At 51.2% G+C, this 22,062-nt stretch overlaps 8 protein-coding genes across 8 annotated transcripts; 4 read left to right on the top strand and 4 right to left on the bottom strand.

Annotated features, from left to right (window-relative positions):
• Window positions 1-452: 452 nt before the first annotated feature.
• LOC138103414 (histone H1.10-like) lies at window positions 453-1,136 on the top strand. Its single transcript, XM_069001695.1, has one exon. It carries the CDS (start codon window positions 468-470, stop codon window positions 1,134-1,136), a length of 669 nt encoding a protein of 222 aa, XP_068857796.1. The 5' UTR covers window positions 453-467.
• A 507-nt stretch (window positions 1,137-1,643) lies between these two features.
• On the bottom strand, window positions 1,644-2,097 carry LOC138103451 (histone H2A-IV). The gene has a single exon (XM_069001755.1). The coding sequence runs from the start codon at window positions 2,058-2,060 to the stop codon at window positions 1,671-1,673; it is 390 nt and encodes a 129-aa protein (XP_068857856.1). The 5' UTR covers window positions 2,061-2,097; the 3' UTR covers window positions 1,644-1,670.
• A 67-nt stretch (window positions 2,098-2,164) lies between these two features.
• LOC138103420 (histone H2B 1/2/3/4/6-like) lies at window positions 2,165-2,881 on the top strand. The gene has a single exon (XM_069001706.1). The coding sequence runs from the start codon at window positions 2,273-2,275 to the stop codon at window positions 2,780-2,782; it is 510 nt and encodes a 169-aa protein (XP_068857807.1). The 5' UTR covers window positions 2,165-2,272; the 3' UTR covers window positions 2,783-2,881.
• Window positions 2,882-4,161: 1,280 nt separating this feature from the next.
• Window positions 4,162-5,308, top strand: LOC138103425 (histone H3). Its single transcript, XM_069001719.1, has one exon. It carries the CDS (start codon window positions 4,245-4,247, stop codon window positions 4,653-4,655), a length of 411 nt encoding a protein of 136 aa, XP_068857820.1. The 5' UTR covers window positions 4,162-4,244; the 3' UTR covers window positions 4,656-5,308.
• A 9-nt stretch (window positions 5,309-5,317) lies between these two features.
• Window positions 5,318-6,035, bottom strand: LOC138103434 (histone H3). Its single transcript, XM_069001730.1, has one exon. The coding sequence runs from the start codon at window positions 5,961-5,963 to the stop codon at window positions 5,553-5,555; it is 411 nt and encodes a 136-aa protein (XP_068857831.1). The 5' UTR covers window positions 5,964-6,035; the 3' UTR covers window positions 5,318-5,552.
• Window positions 6,036-7,326: 1,291 nt separating this feature from the next.
• LOC138103460 (histone H2B 5) lies at window positions 7,327-7,886 on the bottom strand. The gene has a single exon (XM_069001766.1). The coding sequence runs from the start codon at window positions 7,804-7,806 to the stop codon at window positions 7,426-7,428; it is 381 nt and encodes a 126-aa protein (XP_068857867.1). The 5' UTR covers window positions 7,807-7,886; the 3' UTR covers window positions 7,327-7,425.
• Window positions 7,887-8,049: 163 nt separating this feature from the next.
• On the top strand, window positions 8,050-8,624 carry LOC138103442 (histone H2A-IV). Its single transcript, XM_069001743.1, has one exon. It carries the CDS (start codon window positions 8,137-8,139, stop codon window positions 8,524-8,526), a length of 390 nt encoding a protein of 129 aa, XP_068857844.1. The 5' UTR covers window positions 8,050-8,136; the 3' UTR covers window positions 8,527-8,624.
• A 142-nt stretch (window positions 8,625-8,766) lies between these two features.
• On the bottom strand, window positions 8,767-9,827 carry LOC138103468 (histone H1.11L-like). The gene has a single exon (XM_069001779.1). It carries the CDS (start codon window positions 9,706-9,708, stop codon window positions 9,064-9,066), a length of 645 nt encoding a protein of 214 aa, XP_068857880.1. The 5' UTR covers window positions 9,709-9,827; the 3' UTR covers window positions 8,767-9,063.
• Window positions 9,828-22,062: the final 12,235 nt, after the last annotated feature.

Consider the following 22,062-nt stretch of genomic DNA (forward strand, 5'->3'; position numbering starts at 1 on the left):
CAAAGCTAATTTACGATAAGATAAGGTCTCGAGATTACCCCCATTTTGCAGGACCTTGATGAAAAACCCTCTCAGAAACATGTATCCGGTGTCACTGAGCCAGTGGTGTCAGAAGCAAAGTTTTAATTCAAAAGGAGAAATAAAAATCTTACGGTCCAGCTCTGCGTGCAATCCCCAAACTCGGGGATTACTGACTCGCCTGAAGTTCATTTCAGGTCTCGGTTGAAAGAAACGTCGCAAGGCAAAACTATTCTCTGTCCTCAGCAAGAATGCTAAGAAACGGGGTGCCGCGGCCCAGTGCTTTTTAAGAAAAAAGCATTTTTTGGAGAGGGAAGAAACACAAGGCGGGCGGCAGGGAGCAGGGCAGGGGGCGGGGCGGGCTCGGGAGCGGACCAATCAGCGCCCGCCGCGCTGCTATAAAAGGGGCGCCCGCGGGGCCGCCGCAGTCGCACTCGCGCAGCACCGCGATGTCCGAGACCGCTCCCGCCCCCGCCGCTGAGGCAGCGCCCGCCGCCCCGGCCCCCGCCGCCAAGGCCGCCGCCAAGAAGCCGAAGAAGGCGGCGAGCGGCTCCAAAGCCCGCAAGCCCGCGGGGCCCAGCGTCACCGAGCTGATCACCAAGGCCGTGTCCGCCTCCAAGGAGCGCAAGGGGCTCTCCCTCGCCGCGCTCAAGAAGGCGCTGGCCGCCGGCGGCTACGATGTGGAGAAGAACAACAGCCGCATCAAGCTGGGGCTCAAGAGCCTCGTCAGCAAGGGCACCCTGGTGCAGACCAAGGGCACCGGCGCCTCCGGCTCCTTCCGCCTCAGCAAGAAACCCGGAGAAGTGAAGGAAAAAGCTCCCAAGAAGAGAACAGCTGCAGCCAAGCCCAAGAAGCCGGCGGCTAAGAAGCCCGCCAGCGCCGCCAAGAAGCCCAAAAAGGTAGTGACAGCGAAGAGCCCCAAGAAACCCAAAAAGCCGGCCGCCAAGAAAGCAGCCAAGAGCCCCAAGAAGGCGACAAAGGCTGCCAAGCCCAAAAAAGCGGCGGCAGCAGCAAAGAGCCCGGCTAAGGCAAAGGCGGTGAAGCCCAAGGCGGCCAAGCCGAAAGCTGCAAAGGCTAAAGTGACCAAGGCAAAGAAGGCAGCGCCCAAGAAGAAGTAAGCCGATTAGTGACGGAAAGTCTTCGCATTTAAACCCAACGGCTCTTTTAAGAGCCACCCACATTTTCTAAAGAGGGCTGAAACGCTAAGGCTGTTGCCATTGCGGGGGAAGGGTTAGCGGGGAAGCGTGCGGGAGAACGGCAGTCTGCTGCTGGTGGTGAATGTGCTGTTTCGAGCTCAGGAGCAGCTCGAGGGGCGCTTGAATTGGGAGGGACAGGGTGGCAGCGTCCTGGAGGCTCCCAAATTGTGCGCAAGGCGCAGGGATTGGATGCGGAAGGGCTGAGCAGCTTCCCAGGAGCGCTGTCAGCCCCGCCCCAGAGCGAGGTAAGAAGGCACCGTGGGGGTGCTGTTGGGGGTGTATACACGGAGCTGCACCGGGCACTGACATTAAAAGGCCCAAGACGAGCGTTTAACACTCCTGTGGGCTTTTACTACTTTAATGAAGTTCAAGCTCTTTTACTGAATTTGTGGGTGGCTCTGAAAAGAGCCTTTGGGTTTCTCTTGGTAAAACTTCGCGGGCTTTGTCCTTCGGCGCTCACTTGGCTTTAGCCTTGTGGCTGTCGGTCTTCTTGGGCAGCAGCACGGCCTGGATGTTGGGCAGCACGCCGCCCTGCGCGATCGTCACCTTGCCCAGCAGCTTGTTGAGCTCCTCGTCGTTGCGGATGGCGAGCTGCAGGTGGCGGGGGATGATGCGCGTCTTCTTGTTGTCGCGGGCCGCGTTGCCCGCCAGCTCCAGGATCTCGGCCGTCAGGTACTCCAGCACGGCCGCCAGGTACACCGGGGCGCCGGCGCCCACGCGCTCCGCGTAGTTGCCCTTGCGCAGCAGCCGGTGCACGCGGCCCACGGGGAACTGCAGCCCGGCCCGCGACGAGCGCGACTTGGCCTTGGCGCGCGCCTTCCCGCCCTGCTTGCCCCGGCCGGACATCGCAGCGACTCAGCAGCAGCAGCAGCGCACAAAGCACAGGAGCGTCCCGAGACTCACAAGAACAGGGAGCGCTACGCGCCCCGTGCCTTATATACCACCCGAGCGGAGCGGCAGCGCCTCTTCTGATTGGCTGCGAGAGGAATTGTTCCGACAGCCAATGGAAAAGCGAATCGAGACGCGTCCAATAGGGACGCTCGGCGCCGAGCGCAGAGATGAAGCCGGGCCAATGGCGATGCGGCGATTTCGGCGGTGCCGCTATAAAGGCGGCTCCGGAGGCTGTACGAGTGTTGAGTATTGCCAGTCGCTGTGCTTGCTTTAGGGAGAGGACTGTGCTTGCAGCTATGCCTGAGCCGGCCAAGTCCGCCCCCGCGCCCAAGAAGGGCTCCAAGAAGGCGGTCACCAAGACGCAGAAGAAAGGTGACAAGAAGCGCAAGAAGAGCCGTAAGGAGAGCTACTCGATCTACGTGTACAAGGTGCTGAAGCAGGTGCACCCCGACACGGGCATCTCGTCCAAGGCCATGGGCATCATGAACTCCTTCGTCAACGACATCTTCGAGCGCATCGCCGGCGAGGCGTCGCGCCTGGCGCACTACAACAAGCGCTCCACCATCACGTCGCGGGAGATCCAGACGGCCGTGCGGCTGCTGCTGCCCGGCGAGCTGGCCAAGCACGCCGTGTCCGAGGGCACCAAGGCTGTCACCAAGTACACCAGCTCTAAATAAGCTGCTTCTGCATCTTGTTTCCGATATTGTCGACCCAAAGGCTCTTTTAAGAGCCACCCACCTTTTCAGTAAAAGAGCTGATGCTGTGGCAAATCCTTACCTGTCCCGCTTTATTTTTCTTATTTGTTTGGGGGGGGGGGGGGGTGGGACGTGAGACAAATGTGCAGTTACGGTGTAAAAGTACGGTAACTTTAAAGGAAAGCAGGATGGGCGTTGTTTGGGCTATGCAAATGTGTCCTGCATCTGCTTCAACGGACCCGAGGATGTTCATAATTCGCTTAAAAAGCCGTGGGAGCCCGCTTTTGGTGTATATACAGTTAGGGGGTGGCCGGTTAGACAATTACCAAATGCTGTCGGTGGTCTCAAAACAGCCGAAACAAACGTTCTCCTGACCGATGGGACGTGCCGTTTCCCTGCTGAGCTACGCTAAGGGACGATGGTGGGAATCGGGGGCATTAAAGCACAGGGGCTTCCAAACCACCCTGTGCTCTTGTTCTTTTTTTTGAGCAGAAGGCTCCGAAGTGGACGCCCGCTCCCCTCCCCCGCACTGTGCGTTCTCGCGGGCGACCGGGGGAAGCAAAGCGGAGCGCGTTCTCGCTCCCGACCTGCGCAGTCCCCGCACAGGTAGCGCCAAGCACAGGCTCCCGGCGTCGCATTTTTCCCGGCTTTCGTCCGCCTCTCTCCCCACCGCCGTTTCCCCGCGCCCCGTAAACTCCGCCGCCGAGCAGCGGCCGGGGCCGGAGGCGGGCGGGCAGAGCCGGGGCCGCGCCGCTGCCGCGCTCGGTCCGACCTGAGTGAGGACTGCACGGAGCCTCCCCCCGGGGGCGGGCCCGGCCGCGCGTCCCGCGGCTCTCGCCACGCCGCTGATTGGTGGCGCTCGCGGCTCGCAGCCCGCGCGTTCGCTTCACCGGGGCGCGCTCCCCGCGAGACACGCGGAGCCTCCGCCGGGCCGCGGCAGCAGCCGGGAAAGCCTGGCTTGGCCAGGGAAGTCGGCTGCCGCCTTGCGCCTTCGGCCTCTCGGCCGCGGCCCTGAAACAAACGCGGCTACGGAGCGGGAAAAATCCGCGAGCACTCGGGGAAGGAGGCCGTTACCGACGGCAGCTTTAGCCAGCGGGCCCGACGCTGAGCGGAGCGGGTTTGGAAGAAGGAGAGCGAGCCCGAGGCGTGAGCTACAAGACGGCGCTGCACTGCCCGCCGGCGGTGCTGCCGCCGCCCCTCCCTCCGCCTTGCAACCCGCCGGCTGAAGGGGGCAGGGGCGGGGCGAGGCCTGCGCGCGTTTCCCGCCCCGGAGGCGGGGCCTTTTCCCGGGCTCGCGCGAAGGGTCCAATGGGAGGCGGCCGGTGTCGCGCGGGCGGCCAATCGGCGCGGGCGGCGGGCTATAAATAGGGGCGGCTGGGAGCCGCTGGCGCAGTGTGGGTTGTGGTGGTTTGCGAGTCGTTTGTGCGTGCGTTGGTGCTGGGCGATGGCGCGCACGAAGCAGACGGCGCGGAAGTCGACGGGCGGGAAGGCGCCCCGCAAGCAGCTGGCCACCAAGGCGGCCCGCAAGAGCGCGCCGGCCACGGGCGGCGTCAAGAAGCCGCACCGCTACCGGCCCGGCACGGTGGCGCTGCGCGAGATCCGGCGCTACCAGAAGTCCACGGAGCTGCTGATCCGCAAGCTGCCCTTCCAGCGCCTGGTGCGCGAGATCGCGCAGGACTTCAAGACCGACCTGCGCTTCCAGAGCTCGGCCGTGATGGCGCTGCAGGAGGCCAGCGAGGCCTACCTGGTGGGGCTCTTCGAGGACACCAATCTGTGCGCCATCCACGCCAAGCGCGTCACCATCATGCCCAAGGACATCCAGCTGGCCCGCCGCATCCGCGGCGAGCGCGCTTAAGTCTCCTGCCGCAGCCCACGTAGACCCAAAGGCTCTTTTAAGAGCCACTACATGATCAATTAAAAGAGTTGGAGTATTGCCTTAGGATAAGCATTATTTAATGTGGATTGAGGGTGTGGGAGATACAAGAGATGAAAAGTGAGTTAATGAGTGTAGTAGGCTGTGTTAATGTATGAGAGGTCGTTTATTGTAAATGTATCCTGGCTTTTTATGTTTTATATATATACCAAACATACGGCCACTCCAGACTCACCCTTTGGCGTTACTTGGTTTTAATCTGCCTTCTTGTTATAAATGTCCTGTGATGGCTTTTTGCATGTTACATAATTATTAATGTATTGTGATGTTGCCTTTTGCATGTTACTTGATGTTAGAAAAACTTTACCTAGGTTCTGTAATGTAATACACGATATGGAATGTCTGTTGTCTATGTAGTCAATTTTAAAAGGATAGGCAGAGAAAGTCTTCACATTCCTGGAATATCTTATCAGGGAAGAAAAATCAGAAACGAGAGAATTTATGGAGGGAGCAGAGACGGAATGGAGCCAAGGAGGAAGATAAGGCTGACGGGATGATACACAGAAACTCCAGACATTTATGAATCATGTATGATTGTGATGAATATGCAATAAAAGATATACTTTTAAAAACTATCTTGTCTTGAGCCTCTGAGTCTACCTGAAGACCTCCTTCTGCAAATCAGGAGATGCGTCTACCGAACTCATTGGTTCTATATACAGACACGCCCCTTGGTAGTTTCTCCACCCAATAAAAACGCATTAATTCCACAACAGCGCTACAGCTCTTTTAACTGTAGTTGTAGTGGCTCTTAAAAGAGCCTTTGGGTCTCTATGGCTTGACTCCGTGCTCGGCCGGCAAAAGGCTACAGCAGGAGCCTTAAGCGCGCTCGCCGCGGATGCGGCGGGCCAGCTGGATGTCCTTGGGCATGATGGTGACGCGCTTGGCGTGGATGGCGCACAGGTTGGTGTCCTCGAAGAGCCCCACCAGGTAGGCCTCGCTGGCCTCCTGCAGCGCCATCACGGCCGAGCTCTGGAAGCGCAGGTCGGTCTTGAAGTCCTGCGCGATCTCGCGCACCAGGCGCTGGAAGGGCAGCTTGCGGATCAGCAGCTCCGTGGACTTCTGGTAGCGCCGGATCTCGCGCAGCGCCACCGTGCCGGGCCGGTAGCGGTGCGGCTTCTTGACGCCGCCCGTGGCCGGCGCGCTCTTGCGGGCCGCCTTGGTGGCCAGCTGCTTGCGGGGCGCCTTCCCGCCCGTCGACTTCCGCGCCGTCTGCTTCGTGCGCGCCATCGCCCAGCACCAACGCACGCACAAACGACTCGCAAACCACCACAACCCACACTGCGCCAGCGGCTCCCAGCCGCCCCTATTTATAGCCCGCCGCCCGCGCCGATTGGCCGCCCGCGCGACACCGGCCGCCTCCCATTGGACCCTTCGCGCGAGCCCGGGAAAAGGCCCCGCCTCCGGGGCGGGAAACGCGCGCAGGCCTCGCCCCGCCCCTGCCCCCTTCAGCCGGCGGGTTGCAAGGCGGAGGGAGGGGCGGCGGCAGCACCGCCGGCGGGCAGTGCAGCGCCGTCTTGTAGCTCACGCCTCGGGCTCGCTCTCCTTCTTCCAAACCCGCTCCGCTCAGCGTCGGGCCCGCTGGCTAAAGCTGCCGTCGGTAACGGCCTCCTTCCCCGAGTGCTCGCGGATTTTTCCCGCTCCGTAGCCGCGTTTGTTTCAGGGCCGCGGCCGAGAGGCCGAAGGCGCAAGGCGGCAGCCGACTTCCCTGGCCAAGCCAGGCTTTCCCGGCTGCTGCCGCGGCCCGGCGGAGGCTCCGCGTGTCTCGCGGGGAGCGCGCCCCGGTGAAGCGAACGCGCGGGCTGCGAGCCGCGAGCGCCACCAATCAGCGGCGTGGCGAGAGCCGCGGGACGCGCGGCCGGGCCCGCCCCCGGGGGGAGGCTCCGTGCAGTCCTCACTCAGGTCGGACCGAGCGCGGCAGCGGCGCGGCCCCGGCTCTGCCCGCCCGCCTCCGGCCCCGGCCGCTGCTCGGCGGCGGAGTTTACGGGGCGCGGGGAAACGGCGGTGGGGAGAGAGGCGGACGAAAGCCGGGAAAAATGCGACGCCGGGAGCCTGTGCTTGGCGCTACCTGTGCGGGGACTGCGCAGGTCGGGAGCGAGAACGCGCTCCGCTTTGCTTCCCCCGGTCGCCCGCGAGAACGCACAGTGCGGGGGAGGGGAGCGGGCGTCCACTTCGGAGCCTTCTGCTCAAAAAAAAGAACAAGAGCACAGGGTGGTTTGGAAGCCCCTGTGCTTTAATGCCCCCGATTCCCACCATCGTCCCTTAGCGTAGCTCAGCAGGGAAACGGCACGTCCCATCGGTCAGGAGAACGTTTGTTTCGGCTGTTTTGAGACCACCGACAGCATTTGGTAATTGTCTAACCGGCCACCCCCTAACTGTATATACACCAAAAGCGGGCTCCCACGGCTTTTTAAGCGAATTATGAACATCCTCGGGTCCGTTGAAGCAGATGCAGGACACATTTGCATAGCCCAAACAACGCCCATCCTGCTTTCCTTTAAAGTTACCGTACTTTTACACCGTAACTGCACATTTGTCTCACGTCCCACCCCCCCCCCCCCCCAAACAAATAAGAAAAATAAAGCGGGACAGGTAAGGATTTGCCACAGCATCAGCTCTTTTACTGAAAAGGTGGGTGGCTCTTAAAAGAGCCTTTGGGTCGACAATATCGGAAACAAGATGCAGAAGCAGCTTATTTAGAGCTGGTGTACTTGGTGACAGCCTTGGTGCCCTCGGACACGGCGTGCTTGGCCAGCTCGCCGGGCAGCAGCAGCCGCACGGCCGTCTGGATCTCCCGCGACGTGATGGTGGAGCGCTTGTTGTAGTGCGCCAGGCGCGACGCCTCGCCGGCGATGCGCTCGAAGATGTCGTTGACGAAGGAGTTCATGATGCCCATGGCCTTGGACGAGATGCCCGTGTCGGGGTGCACCTGCTTCAGCACCTTGTACACGTAGATCGAGTAGCTCTCCTTGCGGCTCTTACGCCGTTTCTTGTCACCTTTCTTCTGCGTCTTGGTGACCGCCTTCTTGGAGCCCTTCTTGGGCGCGGGGGCGGACTTGGCTGGCTCAGGCATGGAAGCGAATCGACCACTACAACCACGCTAAGGAACTGGACACCAGTGAAGGAACTGCCCGCCTGCCGCTCGCATTTATACGGCGGTTATGCAAAGTAGGGTATCCTGTAGCCCGAGCTGTTATTGGCTGAGGCAAGTTTCTGCAGCGGTCGCTTACGCCGTTCATCGCCATTGGTCGAATTTGGATCCGCGTCCCGATTGGCTGATTTTGCCACATCCCTGCCTCAGCCAATCCAAAGTCGCGCCTTTCGCTGAAAAGGCATATAAGCCCGAAGTCGGAAACTACTCTCATTCTCTGCGGAGCTTGAGAGCGTTTGCGAGATCGCTGCGATGTCCGGCCGGGGCAAGCAGGGCGGGAAGGCGCGCGCCAAGGCCAAGTCGCGCTCGTCGCGGGCCGGGCTGCAGTTCCCCGTGGGCCGCGTGCACCGGCTGCTGCGCAAGGGCAACTACGCGGAGCGCGTGGGCGCCGGCGCCCCGGTGTACCTGGCGGCCGTGCTGGAGTACCTGACGGCCGAGATCCTGGAGCTGGCGGGCAACGCGGCCCGCGACAACAAGAAGACGCGCATCATCCCCCGCCACCTGCAGCTCGCCATCCGCAACGACGAGGAGCTCAACAAGCTGCTGGGCAAGGTGACGATCGCGCAGGGCGGCGTGCTGCCCAACATCCAGGCCGTGCTGCTGCCCAAGAAGACCGACAGCCACAAGGCTAAAGCCAAGTGAGCGCCGAAGGACAAAGCCCGCGAAGTTTTACCAAGAGAAACCCAAAGGCTCTTTTCAGAGCCACCCACAAATTCAGTAAAAGAGCTTGAACTTCATTAAAGTAGTAAAAGCCCACAGGAGTGTTAAACGCTCGTCTTGGGCCTTTTAATGTCAGTGCCCGGTGCAGCTCCGTGTATACACCCCCAACAGCACCCCCACGGTGCCTTCTTACCTCGCTCTGGGGCGGGGCTGACAGCGCTCCTGGGAAGCTGCTCAGCCCTTCCGCATCCAATCCCTGCGCCTTGCGCACAATTTGGGAGCCTCCAGGACGCTGCCACCCTGTCCCTCCCAATTCAAGCGCCCCTCGAGCTGCTCCTGAGCTCGAAACAGCACATTCACCACCAGCAGCAGACTGCCGTTCTCCCGCACGCTTCCCCGCTAACCCTTCCCCCGCAATGGCAACAGCCTTAGCGTTTCAGCCCTCTTTAGAAAATGTGGGTGGCTCTTAAAAGAGCCGTTAGGTTTAAATGCGAAGCAGGAGTTATTTCCATGTGGAGCTTACTTCTTGGGCGCTGCCTTCTTTGCCTTGGTCACTTTCGGCTTGGCTGCCTTGGGCTTGACCGCCTTGGGCTTCACCGCCTTCGCCTTAGCCGGGCTCTTCGCTGCTGCCACCACTTTCTTGGGTTTGACAACCTTTGTCACCTTCTTGGGACTCTTAGCTGCTTTCTTTGCTGCAGTTTTAACTTTCTTGGGGCTCTTCTTTGCTGCCACCGCCTTCTTGGCAGCGGTGGTGGGCTTCTTAGCCACCGGCTTTTTGGGCTTGGTTGCAGAAGTTTTTTTCTTCGGAACTTTTTTTGCCTGTCCAGGTTTCTTGCTGAGGCGGAAAGACCCAGACGCACCTACACCTCTGGTTTGCACCAGGATACCCTTGCTGACAAGGGTCTTTAGCGCCAACTTGATACGGCTATTATTTTTCTCCACATCGTAGCTGCCGGCGGCCAGCGCCTTCTTGAGCGCGGCGAGGGAGAGCCCCTTGCGCTCCTTGGAGGCGGACACGGCCTTGGTGATCAGCTCGGTGACGCTGGGCCCCGCGGGCTTGCGGGCTTTGGAGCCGCTCGCCGCCTTCTTCGGCTTCTTGGCGGCGGCCTTGGCGGCGGGGGCCGGGGCAGCCACGGGAGCAACGACGGGAGCAACTTCCGACATCGCGGCGGAACGGGGAGCACTGGGCGGGAGCGGCCCCGCGGCGCCCCTTTTATAGCAGCGCGGCGGGCGCTGATTGGCTCCGCCCGCCCCGCCCCGCGCGGCTCCGCGCCCCGCGCTCCGTCCTGTGTTTCTTCGGGTGAAATAGAACTGGTTTTTTCTACTTTATCTGTCATGAAATCGTCCTTTTTTTACATCTGTGAGGCCGTGGAAGCAGCTATTTTTCGTCTGTTGGTGTCTTGCCGCGAAAAGAGTTGGATTTGGGTGGCTAGGGGACAAGAAATCCCGAGTCCTGCCGCCAAACGGTCCTCGAGAACGCGAAAGTTTTGGTTTTCTTTGTAAATTAAAAATTCTCGTTTAAAGCTAACGTGAGTCGGAAAACTCAGTATTAATCTTCAGAGAATCCTTTTTACATTAGATAAGAAAGCAAACAGTTAGAATCTCATTCTTTAAAATAAAATGGTTTCAGAGAGAGTGAGGTAGCACAAAGTTGTGCTGTCGCTTCACCTACCGAGATTTACACCTCTGGCTTCTGTGAAACAGTCAGGGATATTTTTTTCCTGTACTTCCAAACATAAAGTTTCCAGACTTTCCAGACTTTGCGTGGAGTATTAGACAGCATATACTTTATCATCCTCAGAATGGACCACTTTCTCTGAAATACTTTCCTATTGCTAACATAGCAAAAGGCTCTCTAATGTCAGTGGAATAATTTGGGACATGAAGACCAAAGATTAATAATTTTGCTTTAGACCACAGAGCTGCATGTAAGTCTCTGGCACTCAGAAACAGACCACACTCTAAATAAAGCACACAGTGCTAAATCTGTAAAATCTGTTTGTATGACTCATTAACACGGGGGAAAAAATTAACAGAGCTTGAGTCTGCAAGAGATGTGAATGCATCATTCCATTCGTATTTTGCTCTCAAGCTGGAAAGAAAAAATCACAATTTTTGCTCACTGCTCTTATTCCATGTTACAGATCACCTCACAGCAGTTTCTGTACATAAAAGCTTTGGCTGCAGCTCAAAGCGATGCAGAGCTCTTTATCCACAATGTGGTGACTACCCTATTAGCACACACACATTCTTACCAGCTACAACTTTGTGTATAGTTTTGTGTGTCTGTCAGGATTTCCTAATTTGTTTACATTGAATTTTAATGGCCATCAATAGTTTAGCACTGTCAGATTGCTGCATTTGTACCTCATGTTAACAAACTGCACTTGCATAGTTTAGGTATGATGCTGACCAGTTATGATCAACTTCCCTGTTTCAACAAAATGAAAAATCTGTGAGTGGAAAAATACCACCTCACTCCTCTATTTCATTCCACTAGAGGACAGTAAAATTAATCTCTTGAAGATTTTGGAAGACTCTTCAATTAATTCACAAAGTCGGATTAAAAAAAATCTCATATAGGCACTTTGACATTTTCTTGTATAATTATGGTAAAAAAGACTTTAGGAAAATAAACACATTTTTCTCCCACTTATGTTTTCTTTCCAACTCCTCCTTGCCATCGAGGTGCTATGATGAGGCGGAGAGTGCCAATAAGATGACAAATTCAGCAAATCTGGATCTGGGTTTTCAAACCCTATTGGAAGTGGGATGGCTTATAGAGCAAGGTTCACTGGAAATTTTACAAAGGCAAGAGAACTTGACTGTATGACATTTACTCCATGTAGTAGTAGGGGGCATAAAGAATTGAACAGTGAAATTGCTGACATCCTCTAAAGTTTCCTGCAATCAGGTGGATCAGTATGTCTGCTCTGTCCCATCTAGGTCTGGCAGAATCCTTGATGTCCTTTAAAAACTGAACTCATTACAGTGACTAAGCAGAAGGTTTTTATACTCACCAACTCTTCAACCACCAATGCCAAAGCCTGTGTTGAGACAGAAGCCTTTCTACCTCCCCCATTCTCTGCAAACCTTATCTTACAAGAGTAATAATGCATCACAATAGCACACTTTCCTCGAGCCTGTAACTTAATATCACCAAGACTGTTTTCCTAATATACACACAGCTGGCACACAGCTGTATGCCTAAATCCTGTATAGCAGTGACAACCACAACATCAACCATCTCCAGAGGAAAAGCTTCTCAGTACGTGCCAAAGCATCACTGCAACACATTGTTGTAGTCCTTGTCTCACTCTTTTGACTCTATCATTCTCTATCAAATGTTAAATTGAGCAACTTGAGGCTAAATTTTGTAATTATTTTAAGGGCTCCTACTTATTTGATTTTCCCCTTCTGTGTCCATTCCATTATTCCCTTTCCTTATTTTAAAAATGATTTTATAATCTCATGACCATTTTTATATACAAGCAGTCAAGTCATTTTTATTAGGGGAAGGATGCAGAACTGTAAGAGGATAATCGAGGCCTACAAGGAGATATGAATACAGCATCACCTCATTGAGTAATAAATATACAAAGACTGTGATTCATGGTTCATCCTCCTCCCCCAAAACCTGCTGTTTCTTGTGTGATTAGCAGCATCAAAACCAGAAGCTGTGCACCAGAGACCATTGCTCTAGTCATGGTCAAGCTTATTCAAGACATACGGAAGTAGTACATATACCCCTGCAATGCAGACAAAAATGAACAGATAGGGAGGATCCTTACTGGGAAAGATCCTCCCTCCCTCTTATGCATTTACCATCACAATTACAGCCAGCTTTGCTACCTCACCTTAAAAGAGGTGAAATCAGGAACAACAGGATCTAAATCGCGTTCCAGCCTGTCAGTCTCTGCGTGCACTGTCAGTACGGACAGAGATCTCTGGTAGAGTAACAAAAATCTGCCAGCAAATCCTACAGAACAAATTTTTTTTTTGCAGGTGCTAGCAATGTGAGCCAGCTTGGACTGCAAGAGATTAGATCTGAAAGCCCCTTGGAGCACTTCCCAGTCAGCATGGAAAGTACAGATTATTATACCCAGTAACAAATGCCTACTAACTTGCAAAAATCTATAGTAATCCAAACCAAACTTAGTGCCTGCTATTCAGCTAACAAAATTGCAAAATCAGGGTAGCTTTTCAATTATCACATGTCCCTTTTGTGATATTTGACCTGGCTCTACGGGACGAAGCTTTGTGGCCACCACGGATGACATTACAAGTCCTAGGAAGAGCACCTTACAAAGGTCCAGTCTTCAGCTGTTTGTACTCATACTGAGGATAATTCTTGAACCTTTTCTGCTATTCCTCCCTTTCCTTATGACTTTTCCACATGAACATCTAACTGCACTGCATTTCACATTACCATGACTTTCCCAAACATGTAAAGCCCATCTCTGTTTTGGAGATAGGAGAATTGAGTCATTTGCAATTCTGAAAAATACAGTTGCTTGGATCCTCCAATTTTAGTTTGATTCATGTTTTTACCCCTCTCCTGCTGAGGCCCAGCTATAAGTGTTAACTCTCAACATTTTCTGTCAGCAGAAAAATGGTTCAGAGATGATTCATCTAATTTCATATGGAAAAAAATCCCAAACCAAAACCTGTTCAAAATGTAATTAATTAGTCTGCTTATTTTAACTTTTAATTTGCCACAAACCTCAGCTCCCTCCCATACACACACAGAGGCAAGGCCAAGATGTCAGTCTGCAGGTGGGATCAGGAGAGAGGCTCTGGGCTCAGCCCCAGCTCTGGGCATTGGATACCTGCCTGGTGCCGTGGGACCATGGCCGGGCAGGGCTGTGGGGAACTTGAGACTGGCCCTGTTTCTGTGTTGCTGGGATAGGGACTGAGGGCTCCAGGGGGGCTGGAATGGGATCCTGGGATGAGGACAGCATTGGGGAAGCCCCGGAAATGCTGGGCAGGGACAGGCAGGGCTGGTGGTGCCCTGACAGTACCCTACTTGGTGAAGTAGAGACTGTAGAAGGCTCTCAAAGCTAATGCTTCAGCAGCTCTCTAGTTGCAGACAACAGGGAGCCCTTTTGGCCCAGCTGTATGCGGCTGTTTGATGACAGTCCTAGTGGACAGAGACGTAGTTTTCAGTTATAACAAAACTTTACTGCCACTGGCACTTATCATCAACATTGTGTAGTCACCAGGTTTAGGTTCAGGATGGCTGGGAACAACAGTTCCTGCACCTCGGTTTGGTAATTCCCAACTCTTTTGCCATCAAACACATAAAAATGTGGGAATGGCTTGGCTGACCTTTTATAGGGCCCAGAGTGGTCAGCTGGATCTGAAACGCCCTTTCACCTTCACTTCAGCACCCTCAAGGAAACATCTCGAGAGGTTTTGGGCTAAGAGCAGCCACCTTCAGTTTCCAAAATGTCCTTCTAAGATAATAGCATTTCCATCCCATTCAACAGTCACAAAACCCAAGGGGGGCAGTAGAAAGAGCTGTTTGTTCCACCTTTCAGCTGCTGGCTGGATAAAATCCTGACCCACAGTTTTGGTTGGGGTGGCAATGTACAAGTCTCCCTACTAACTCCTGGTGGAAAGTTGCATCTTTTCCCATCCCATGCACATCACTTAGGCAGTTTCATTTCCTCCAAGGCAGCCAGTCTTAAACTTCTGGCTGACTGCAGCCCTTGGGGTTCAGCTGCTCCCCACTGGTGCCCACATTTGTCAAGCAGAGAACAACTGTCTTTTCTTGCTACGAGCAGCTAAGCATGTTAGCTTTCTCTGATTAATCAAGACACTTCAGAGCTATGGTTTGGGCCTGTTTTGCCTCTTGAGTTCTGTGGTACAGAATTTGGGGAAGGACCTGGTTGCAGAAGAGCATTTAGGCACCTCTGCAGTCTCCACGGAAAGATTCTGCATTACTGTCTTTGTTCCTCTTTTACTAAGCAATAGTTTTGACTCTTCTCACTTCTCTTCCACCATCAGTGGCCCACAATGCCCAAATACAACCTGCAACCCCTCCACTTTCTGCAGAGAAGCCAGGAAGATGAGCTGCCACCTCATGAAAACAAGCTCATAATGGCTCAGAACAGGTGGACAAGAATCTTTGAGGGAGAAGAGATTGCCTCCTCTTCTGTCCCTGTGCTGCTGGAGGGCGGGGATTGAAGATGATGTTCCCTGCACTTTTCCTAGAGGACGCTGGGATGCAGAGTCGGCAAAGGAAAGGAGCAGTTTGCCACGGATGTCCAGCAGCTAAAATGCTGCCCTGAGCTAAGAGCAAAAATAGCTGCTGGTATCACTGCACCTGTGAAAACAGAGGAAATAAGTGAATTTGAGCAAGCAGGCGTCTTCAGAGAAGAGCTAGAGGAGGAGGAATACTTCTGGTGGGTTGTTTTGCCACCTTATTTTTCAGCATGTGTAAGGTTTGTTACGTAAAGTGCTTAGTTTTGGGATCCTGAATACATCCGTGTCTCTTCCTTTTCCACTAGACTCCTCTGGCAGTTTTGAACTGATGAACAGATTCTAAGATGTTTTTAAAAATTACCTGCAAGAAGCAATATTCTTTCCTTATTGCTGACATCTATTCAAATGAGAATCCTTATGACAGCTGTCCAATCACTTGCATATTAATAATTAAAAAAAAAAAAAAAAAGAAAAAAAAAAAAAGACATTTTGTTCCAGAAGCCTTACAAGGGAAAGGTTCTTGTTGCCTTACAGAAACCTTTTCTTTTCCAAGAAATATAAAGACAAGAATGTGTGGCAGTGACAGCTGAATTAGTACTCCTCACATCAAGCTCTTTAGAGTTAGAAGTATGATATATCCTTAAATAAGGGAAAGTCGCAAACACTAGTCTTGAAAAGGCCCAGAACAAGGGAATTTAAAATCATGACCTGATCAGTATTATAAAAGCTGTGCCAGGTCAGAGGGCTGCTTCAGGGAGCAAATATTCATCTGAAACTAAGGCCGCCTACATTCACCGTTTCTTTCTGCCCAGGAGGCAATGAGCAAAGCATTGGCCTCCTCCTTATCTCTGTTTCCCTGCATATCAGGTGAGAACAGCTACCTCCAAAGTTCATTGAAATTGCTGTGGAACAGCAAGGAAGTGAGTTGTCTGTAGCTTCATGTCGATAGTCAGAGGTCCTGGATCCAAACTGATCTGATTTTTGAGTATACATCAGGAAATGTGTCAGCCACCATATGCTTCCCGAAATATAAAAGGTGGTGAGAAGTAGGTGGTCTGATTACCAATGCCTACTTGCAATCTACTCTGCTATGGAGGAGAAGATTCCTACTGAGGAGCAGATTTTAGGGAAAGAGACTACTATTTTCCAGGCTCCCTCCTGACCACTCCTTGTGGGAAGACCTGCCTTCGGAATGGCTGAAGAAGGAAGCGTTTCAGGTGCAATGTTTGGTGTGCACTAAAGCTAAAGGAAGAAGGATGTTCATCTTCAGACATCACTGTAAAGAGGCACAAAGTACAGCAACATATTTACTTTTTGAGACCCAGTACAGCTCCCTGACTGCATCATGTTCAAGTAAGGGCTGACAGCAAGAGAACATATTCACCCTTTCTGCCCAGTTCCAGTTCTCCAAGTCTGCACAGCTGCTTCAAGTATGAAAACATTTTTTTAGAGCTATACCAGCTCACTACAAAATGTTGTCATCTGATCTGAACAATCCCTAGATGCCTGATGTGCTGCAAATATAAAATAATACCCAGCCTAGAGGGGAGCCCTAGGATACTACAAGAGATATTAGTCAAAATCTGATCTTGGTATCAAGAATGCAATTTGTCCTTGAAGGCAGAGTTCACAAACACTCTTCAAAGCAGGTTTGTCATATACAGAGATTTGATTCATGATGGACATAAAGGCCATCCCAACAGCCAAATATCTCCTGCTGAATGCTGAGTTCAGTATGGATGCAAGCAGTGGTACCTGTATGACAAATATTTGGGAGGTACAGAAGGCAACACTGCATGCTCATAGCCAGATGCCCATTTCTCTTTGGATCTAGATGAGATCCATCCCTCTCATGCAAGTGTTCTGTAGTTCAGAAGTGTTCCTGAGTCTTGCTGAAATCTTACTCTCATCCATGTTGTAAAACTACCATCCACATCCCTCCCTGGCTGCGAGCAGCCACACCAGAAGCTTTTCAGCAGCACAGGAGCACACATTCTGATTTTAATTTTCTTCCCCTGGGGCTTACACATCACATCCAGGGCTTTTCTCCTTCCTTGCACCATAACACAGGTACTGAAATAGACTACAACATGCATCCCTCTCTGGCTTATCCACAGAGCCACACATGTACCCTATAAAGTTTGTCATCTTCGTGTCATTCCTCATATACTTCCTCAGAGTACTAGGAAATACCTCTGACCCTCCAGCATCCTGGTGTTCTTCCCCACCAGTGTCTCAAAACAGGGAGTTAGGGGGAAAAGCTGGATCTAGAATGTGTGCACAAAGAGAGAATGGAATGAGTGCTAAAAGGGCCCCATTGATGATATTGCAAGGAGCAAGTGTAAGCCAGAAGACCCTGTATGAACGTGGGAATGATCTGACAGCTTGCTCCAGGGTTGTTCTCTGGAGCAGCCCTCCCAAGCCACATGGATGTGTCCTCTAATCAGGAATGGGATGGAGAGAGTGAATGGGAGAGCTCATATGGTGAGGACACAGGCTACAAAACAACCTGAGAAAAGCTATTTTAACGGCTTAAATTAAACATGTAGCCATGTGTAGCTTTTGAGGAAGTAAAGAAGAGATTCCCTTCCATACAAGCACCTCCTCTGCATAAAACTTGTATGGCCTGCCTGTGATCTTGCTGTGAGCATGAGTCAGAAGAGTGATCCTTGGTAACCTAATTCTTCCCTGGTGCGACTTAGGGTTTTCATTTCCCCAGAGCTCCAAATGCCATGAAGATCAAAAAAATGTTGTTGTTAAGATGTATTTTACAGAATATTCCTTGAAAATACCTTTTTTTTTTTTTTTTTTTTTTTTTTTTTTTTTTTTTTAATTTCAGAGGTGAATCTCCTCATCTTAAGCAATTTCCATGTGCCTGCAAAGCAACTTCTGGCAGTGAGAAGCAAAGGGTAAGGTAGAATCTTTTCTGCAGGGGCCTCAGTGACAAGAGGGTTTACCTTGACTCTGTTCAACCTGGGGAGATACAAATAGCTTTACTCTTTTCTATAAAACTTGTCCAAGACCCAGTCAGCTAGACTCAAAACCAGGACTCTCTTTACTGTTGGTATGGGTGGGTTAGAAAAAAAATAAAAAAGAGATGAGGAGGGTTTTTTTCTTTTTATTGTTTGTTTTCTTACCTTGGTTTTGGGGTGGGCTCTCTTACTGTTGTTGTTGCTGTTTTTCATTACTGGACTGGTAAAAAGGAGGCACTACCAGATCTTTTCAAGGGCTGCATTTGATCAGACACTACCAGAGGAATTTACTACACTTCCAAGCATTTGTACCTCCAAAAACCTCTTAAATTTGAAAATGCATGTGTTTGCAAACCACAGGGTCACATAGCCATGCTCTGCACTTGACATGGCTTCTGCTAATCATGCAGGGAGTATCTGCAGGTGCAGGGAAGCACATTCTCTCCCAGGTTTCCTTTCCTCCCTCCCATGTCCTGATAATTTGTTCATGAGGGTGCAGAAAGTGAGCTGGATACACCCAGGCCAAGAGCATCTGCTGACCATCCCTATAGTCTGAAACTGCTCCAGGGACGCTGGCAGCTGAGTGCTCAGGCACAGCATATATCTGAACTAGGAGCCTGGGAGAAACACTAAGCTCCTGTCCCCATCATGTCCCACCTCTGCAGCTGGCCATCTTCCCCTCTTTGGGAAGCACAGAACTCATGGGAGTGGGAACTTGCTCTTGCCAGATCTCCCATTAACAGATTCAGTTCTGTGTTTGAAGATGCCCTAAATTCCTTCATGAGACTATCACTCCCTCTTTAAAAATTTCCTTTCAAAGAGTTTTGTATTACTGACAGGTCTTCTTTCTGATCAGGTCTCAGCATTGTGTAATAAGTAAGTCCTGAGGCCCTCACACCAGGTAATGCCTTAATATTAATTCTAACAAAGGTACAAAAAGACTTATCTGGCTTTTAGCGAGGAAGAATTTTCTTTCTCCTTCTGGAAAAAGGTCAAAATGTTTCTGATTATATTTTCCAGCCCTTGTGGTTGCCAAGAGGAATCACCTTGCAGCCATTGTATTTTGAAAATGGAAGACATGACCTGGAAATAAAAGTTCTGGCTTCACAAAAATAATAACAAATTGAATCTGTTTTGCTTTGTTTTTGTTTTCACTTCAGATTCAGCCATCTTAAACTGAATCTTAGTCTCCCTGGGCTTAGAAGAAATGACTGGAACTTGGATGCAGTGATGTTATGGCTCACGTGCTTTCTTTGAATTCCCAAGTGCAGCTCTGTAAAACCGTATATTCTTCTGCACTTGTCTGGCTTGTACATGTGCTCTGCTGATACTGGAAATGAGACTGACAAATTATCACTCGCAAGAACGAGGCGGCACCACGTGCTGCAGACACCTTAGTGCAGCGTCACCAAACCCGTGGACTTTTCTTTCCCTGATCCCACACAGTCATCATAAGGACCACTCAGTGAAAGGAGTACATTAGCTTAAAGTAGGCAAAAGAAGACACTTCTTTACACCATGAGTAACTGTGAACTTCTGGACTTTCTGTCCCAGGAGACAATGGAGGCAGCTGGTGTCAGCAGGGTCAAAAGGTGCCTGAAAAACCCACGGGTGAGAAGGGCCTGTTATGGGAGGGGACAGGCAGGGATGCAGCGCTGCCACACACAGTCTTCCACAACAGCATCTCCTGCTCACAGTGCAGGACAGCAAGGGCTGGTTTAAGGGATCATCTCTGGACCAGAGCAGAGGGACAGGATATTTGAAATTGGAACATCAACCTAGCAAACCTGTGGGACATCGAACGACGCAGGAAAGGGATAAAGAATTGTTGTCTGTAATTTGTCACATATTACAGAGCAGGCGCCTGGAAGAGACGGACTGAACCAGCTTTCGGGGTGACTCTTCCTTCTGCTGGCTCTAGAGGGAGCTTCAGAATGAGAATAAACTGACTGCGTATGAACCTCTAAAGAGGACTGAACTTCGGTGAGATGCATCTCTATCTGAAGTTCAAGGTAACAGTTTTAACTTTTCCTAGACTTCGTTAGGCCATTGTGTCTCTCTCATGTTTCTGTTGTGCCAGATGGGAGGGTTAGTCAATGTAATGACAGCAGCTTTTGAGGTTCCTAGGCAATCTCAGCCAGAATTTGACAAAGCAGTCAAGGTTTCAGAGACACTGCCTTCTTGAAAGTTTCACAAAAATAAGCAGTTTTTGTAGGTGAGAAGAATCCAGACTCTTTTCTTTCAAGAGAAATGTTGCCTTGTGAAATCAGCCACCAAGAAGTCCACTAGAAAAGAGGCACAAGAAACCAGGTTACCTAATTTCTACTTTTTACCAGCTGATTAGGTTTCTTTGCAGTTCTGGAAATAGGTTAACAATTCTCTGTTTTCTACAGTCCTGGAGGGAATGGGTAGCCAGACCTGCTCATTGTGGTGCTGCTGCTGCCACTGCTAAGATGGTGAACAGAGAAAACTCCTCCAGCAGCACTGGTCTCAGCAGAACCTGCATGTGGCTGCACTGGGTTACGTCAGCTGTGCCACAGCCAGGGCTGGAGGCTTATGGGCTGAGTGGGGAGCTGCTTCTTTGTGCGTCAGAGACAGAGTCTTATGCCCTGCAGCCTGCACTGAAACATGTAATTAAAGCTGGCAAATGGCAGCATAAGCTGGGCTTTTTAACTACAGTGCAGAAATTCATTCTCCACATCCAAAGAAATACTTGATCTCTGCAAACACTGCTAACAGTGTTGTGGCAAGGCAATTTAGGATGGTGTTTTTGTTACATGAATGCTTGCTCACAAAGCATTCAGTGTCAGTGCGCTCGACTAATTTTCTGCTTAAATGGAACTAACAAGAGGTGTTCTCATCCCACAGGCTTTCCTGTTCCCCCCACCCTGCTCTGCTCTTTGCAGCTTTCTTCAAACCCAGCTGAAGTCCCACATACACCAGTGACCAGAGGCCAGAGCAGCCTGTCTCATTCTGGAATGCTTTCAAAAAATTAATTTGCATCTACCGGTAAGGTTACTAAAAGCTGAGGCAACCCTTTTTTTGTTCTAATTTGCTTTCTTTGTTTTAGTTTTGACTTATTCTAGTTTCTACTGATTCTGAATGAATATCTCGCTGTGAAAAATTTGTTTTTGATTCAATTGAAAAAGAAAATAAAAGAAAAAAAGACAGCTTTTAGCTCCAGCATCCAGCAGTTAAGGTTGAAAGTACCAAGCATAGCAGAAATCTCCTGTTAAAAAAGATGGTATATAAGTGTAAATTTACTCAAATTTTCTCAGTTATTTGATCAAAACAACATTAATAAAGGAAGAGTATATTTGAAACTCCAGCTTCAAATGTTACATATTTGCATTCAAATGTTATATCACAGTAGCTGCAAACAGCTTCAGATCAAACACTTCTGCCATATATCCCTTCTGCTGGAGAGACCAGGAACATAAAGACCAGTCCTTTCTGCCAAAATCCCCGGAAAGGAAGAGAGCTGAGGCAATAAAACATCCTTCCTTCCCTTTTCTGGTCACCTGCTCCCACAAAATGCCCTCAGGCATTTCAAGAGGATATGGCTAGATGGGAAAGGGTGGAGCAGAGGTACCATTTTTGGCCAGATCATTGTGAAACACCTGCTGTGCCCCTTCCACCATCATGCCCAAGTGCTTCGCAGGTCACCAACAAAGAGGCAGCAGCAGCAGAGGGGGTGGGTGAAAGAGTACTGCAGGCAGGATGGTCAGGCCTCCACCAGCTTGCAGAGCTGCCCAGTGAAGGTCAGACCTACCCCACAAGTCTGGAGAACCCTGATAAGCTAAAATTCACTCCAAGCAGGTTCCTAGGACCTACTTGGTGACCCAGCAGATGTGTTTACATCTGGGCAAGTCCACTAATGGCACTAAAAGCTTTCAATCCTTGGCAGGTGCTGAGAGAAGACACTTTTCTCCCATCCAGCTCCCATTCCCACCTTTGCTGGAGCAGGTCTTTCTAATTATCAGTGCAAGAGAAGACCAGCACTCTCACCAGAGGGATGTTTGTGAGAGTGTCAGCAGGGACAAGAATAGATAGCAAAATGAACAGACAGCAAAAAATTGAACAGATAGCAAAATGCTGTGGTAGGGCCACTCCCTAGGAAATAATGTTTCTTATTATAATACATGTCTCTTTTCTAAAATCACATTGACATCTGTAGCACCTCATGTGAAGTCCATACTTTCTGGGTATGTCCCTTATTATAGGGGTGGATTATGGGGAAACATTCTCTTTAAATGGTGAAGGAGCCCAGGGATGATTCCTGTGAGAAGCCATCCTCAGCTGAGACCAGCATCTCATCTTGAGTGGAGTGCAGATCTTT

This window comes from Aphelocoma coerulescens, chromosome 1A, assembly GCF_041296385.1.
Source record: "Aphelocoma coerulescens isolate FSJ_1873_10779 chromosome 1A, UR_Acoe_1.0, whole genome shotgun sequence".
NCBI classification, from domain to species: Eukaryota; Metazoa; Chordata; class Aves; order Passeriformes; family Corvidae; genus Aphelocoma; species Aphelocoma coerulescens.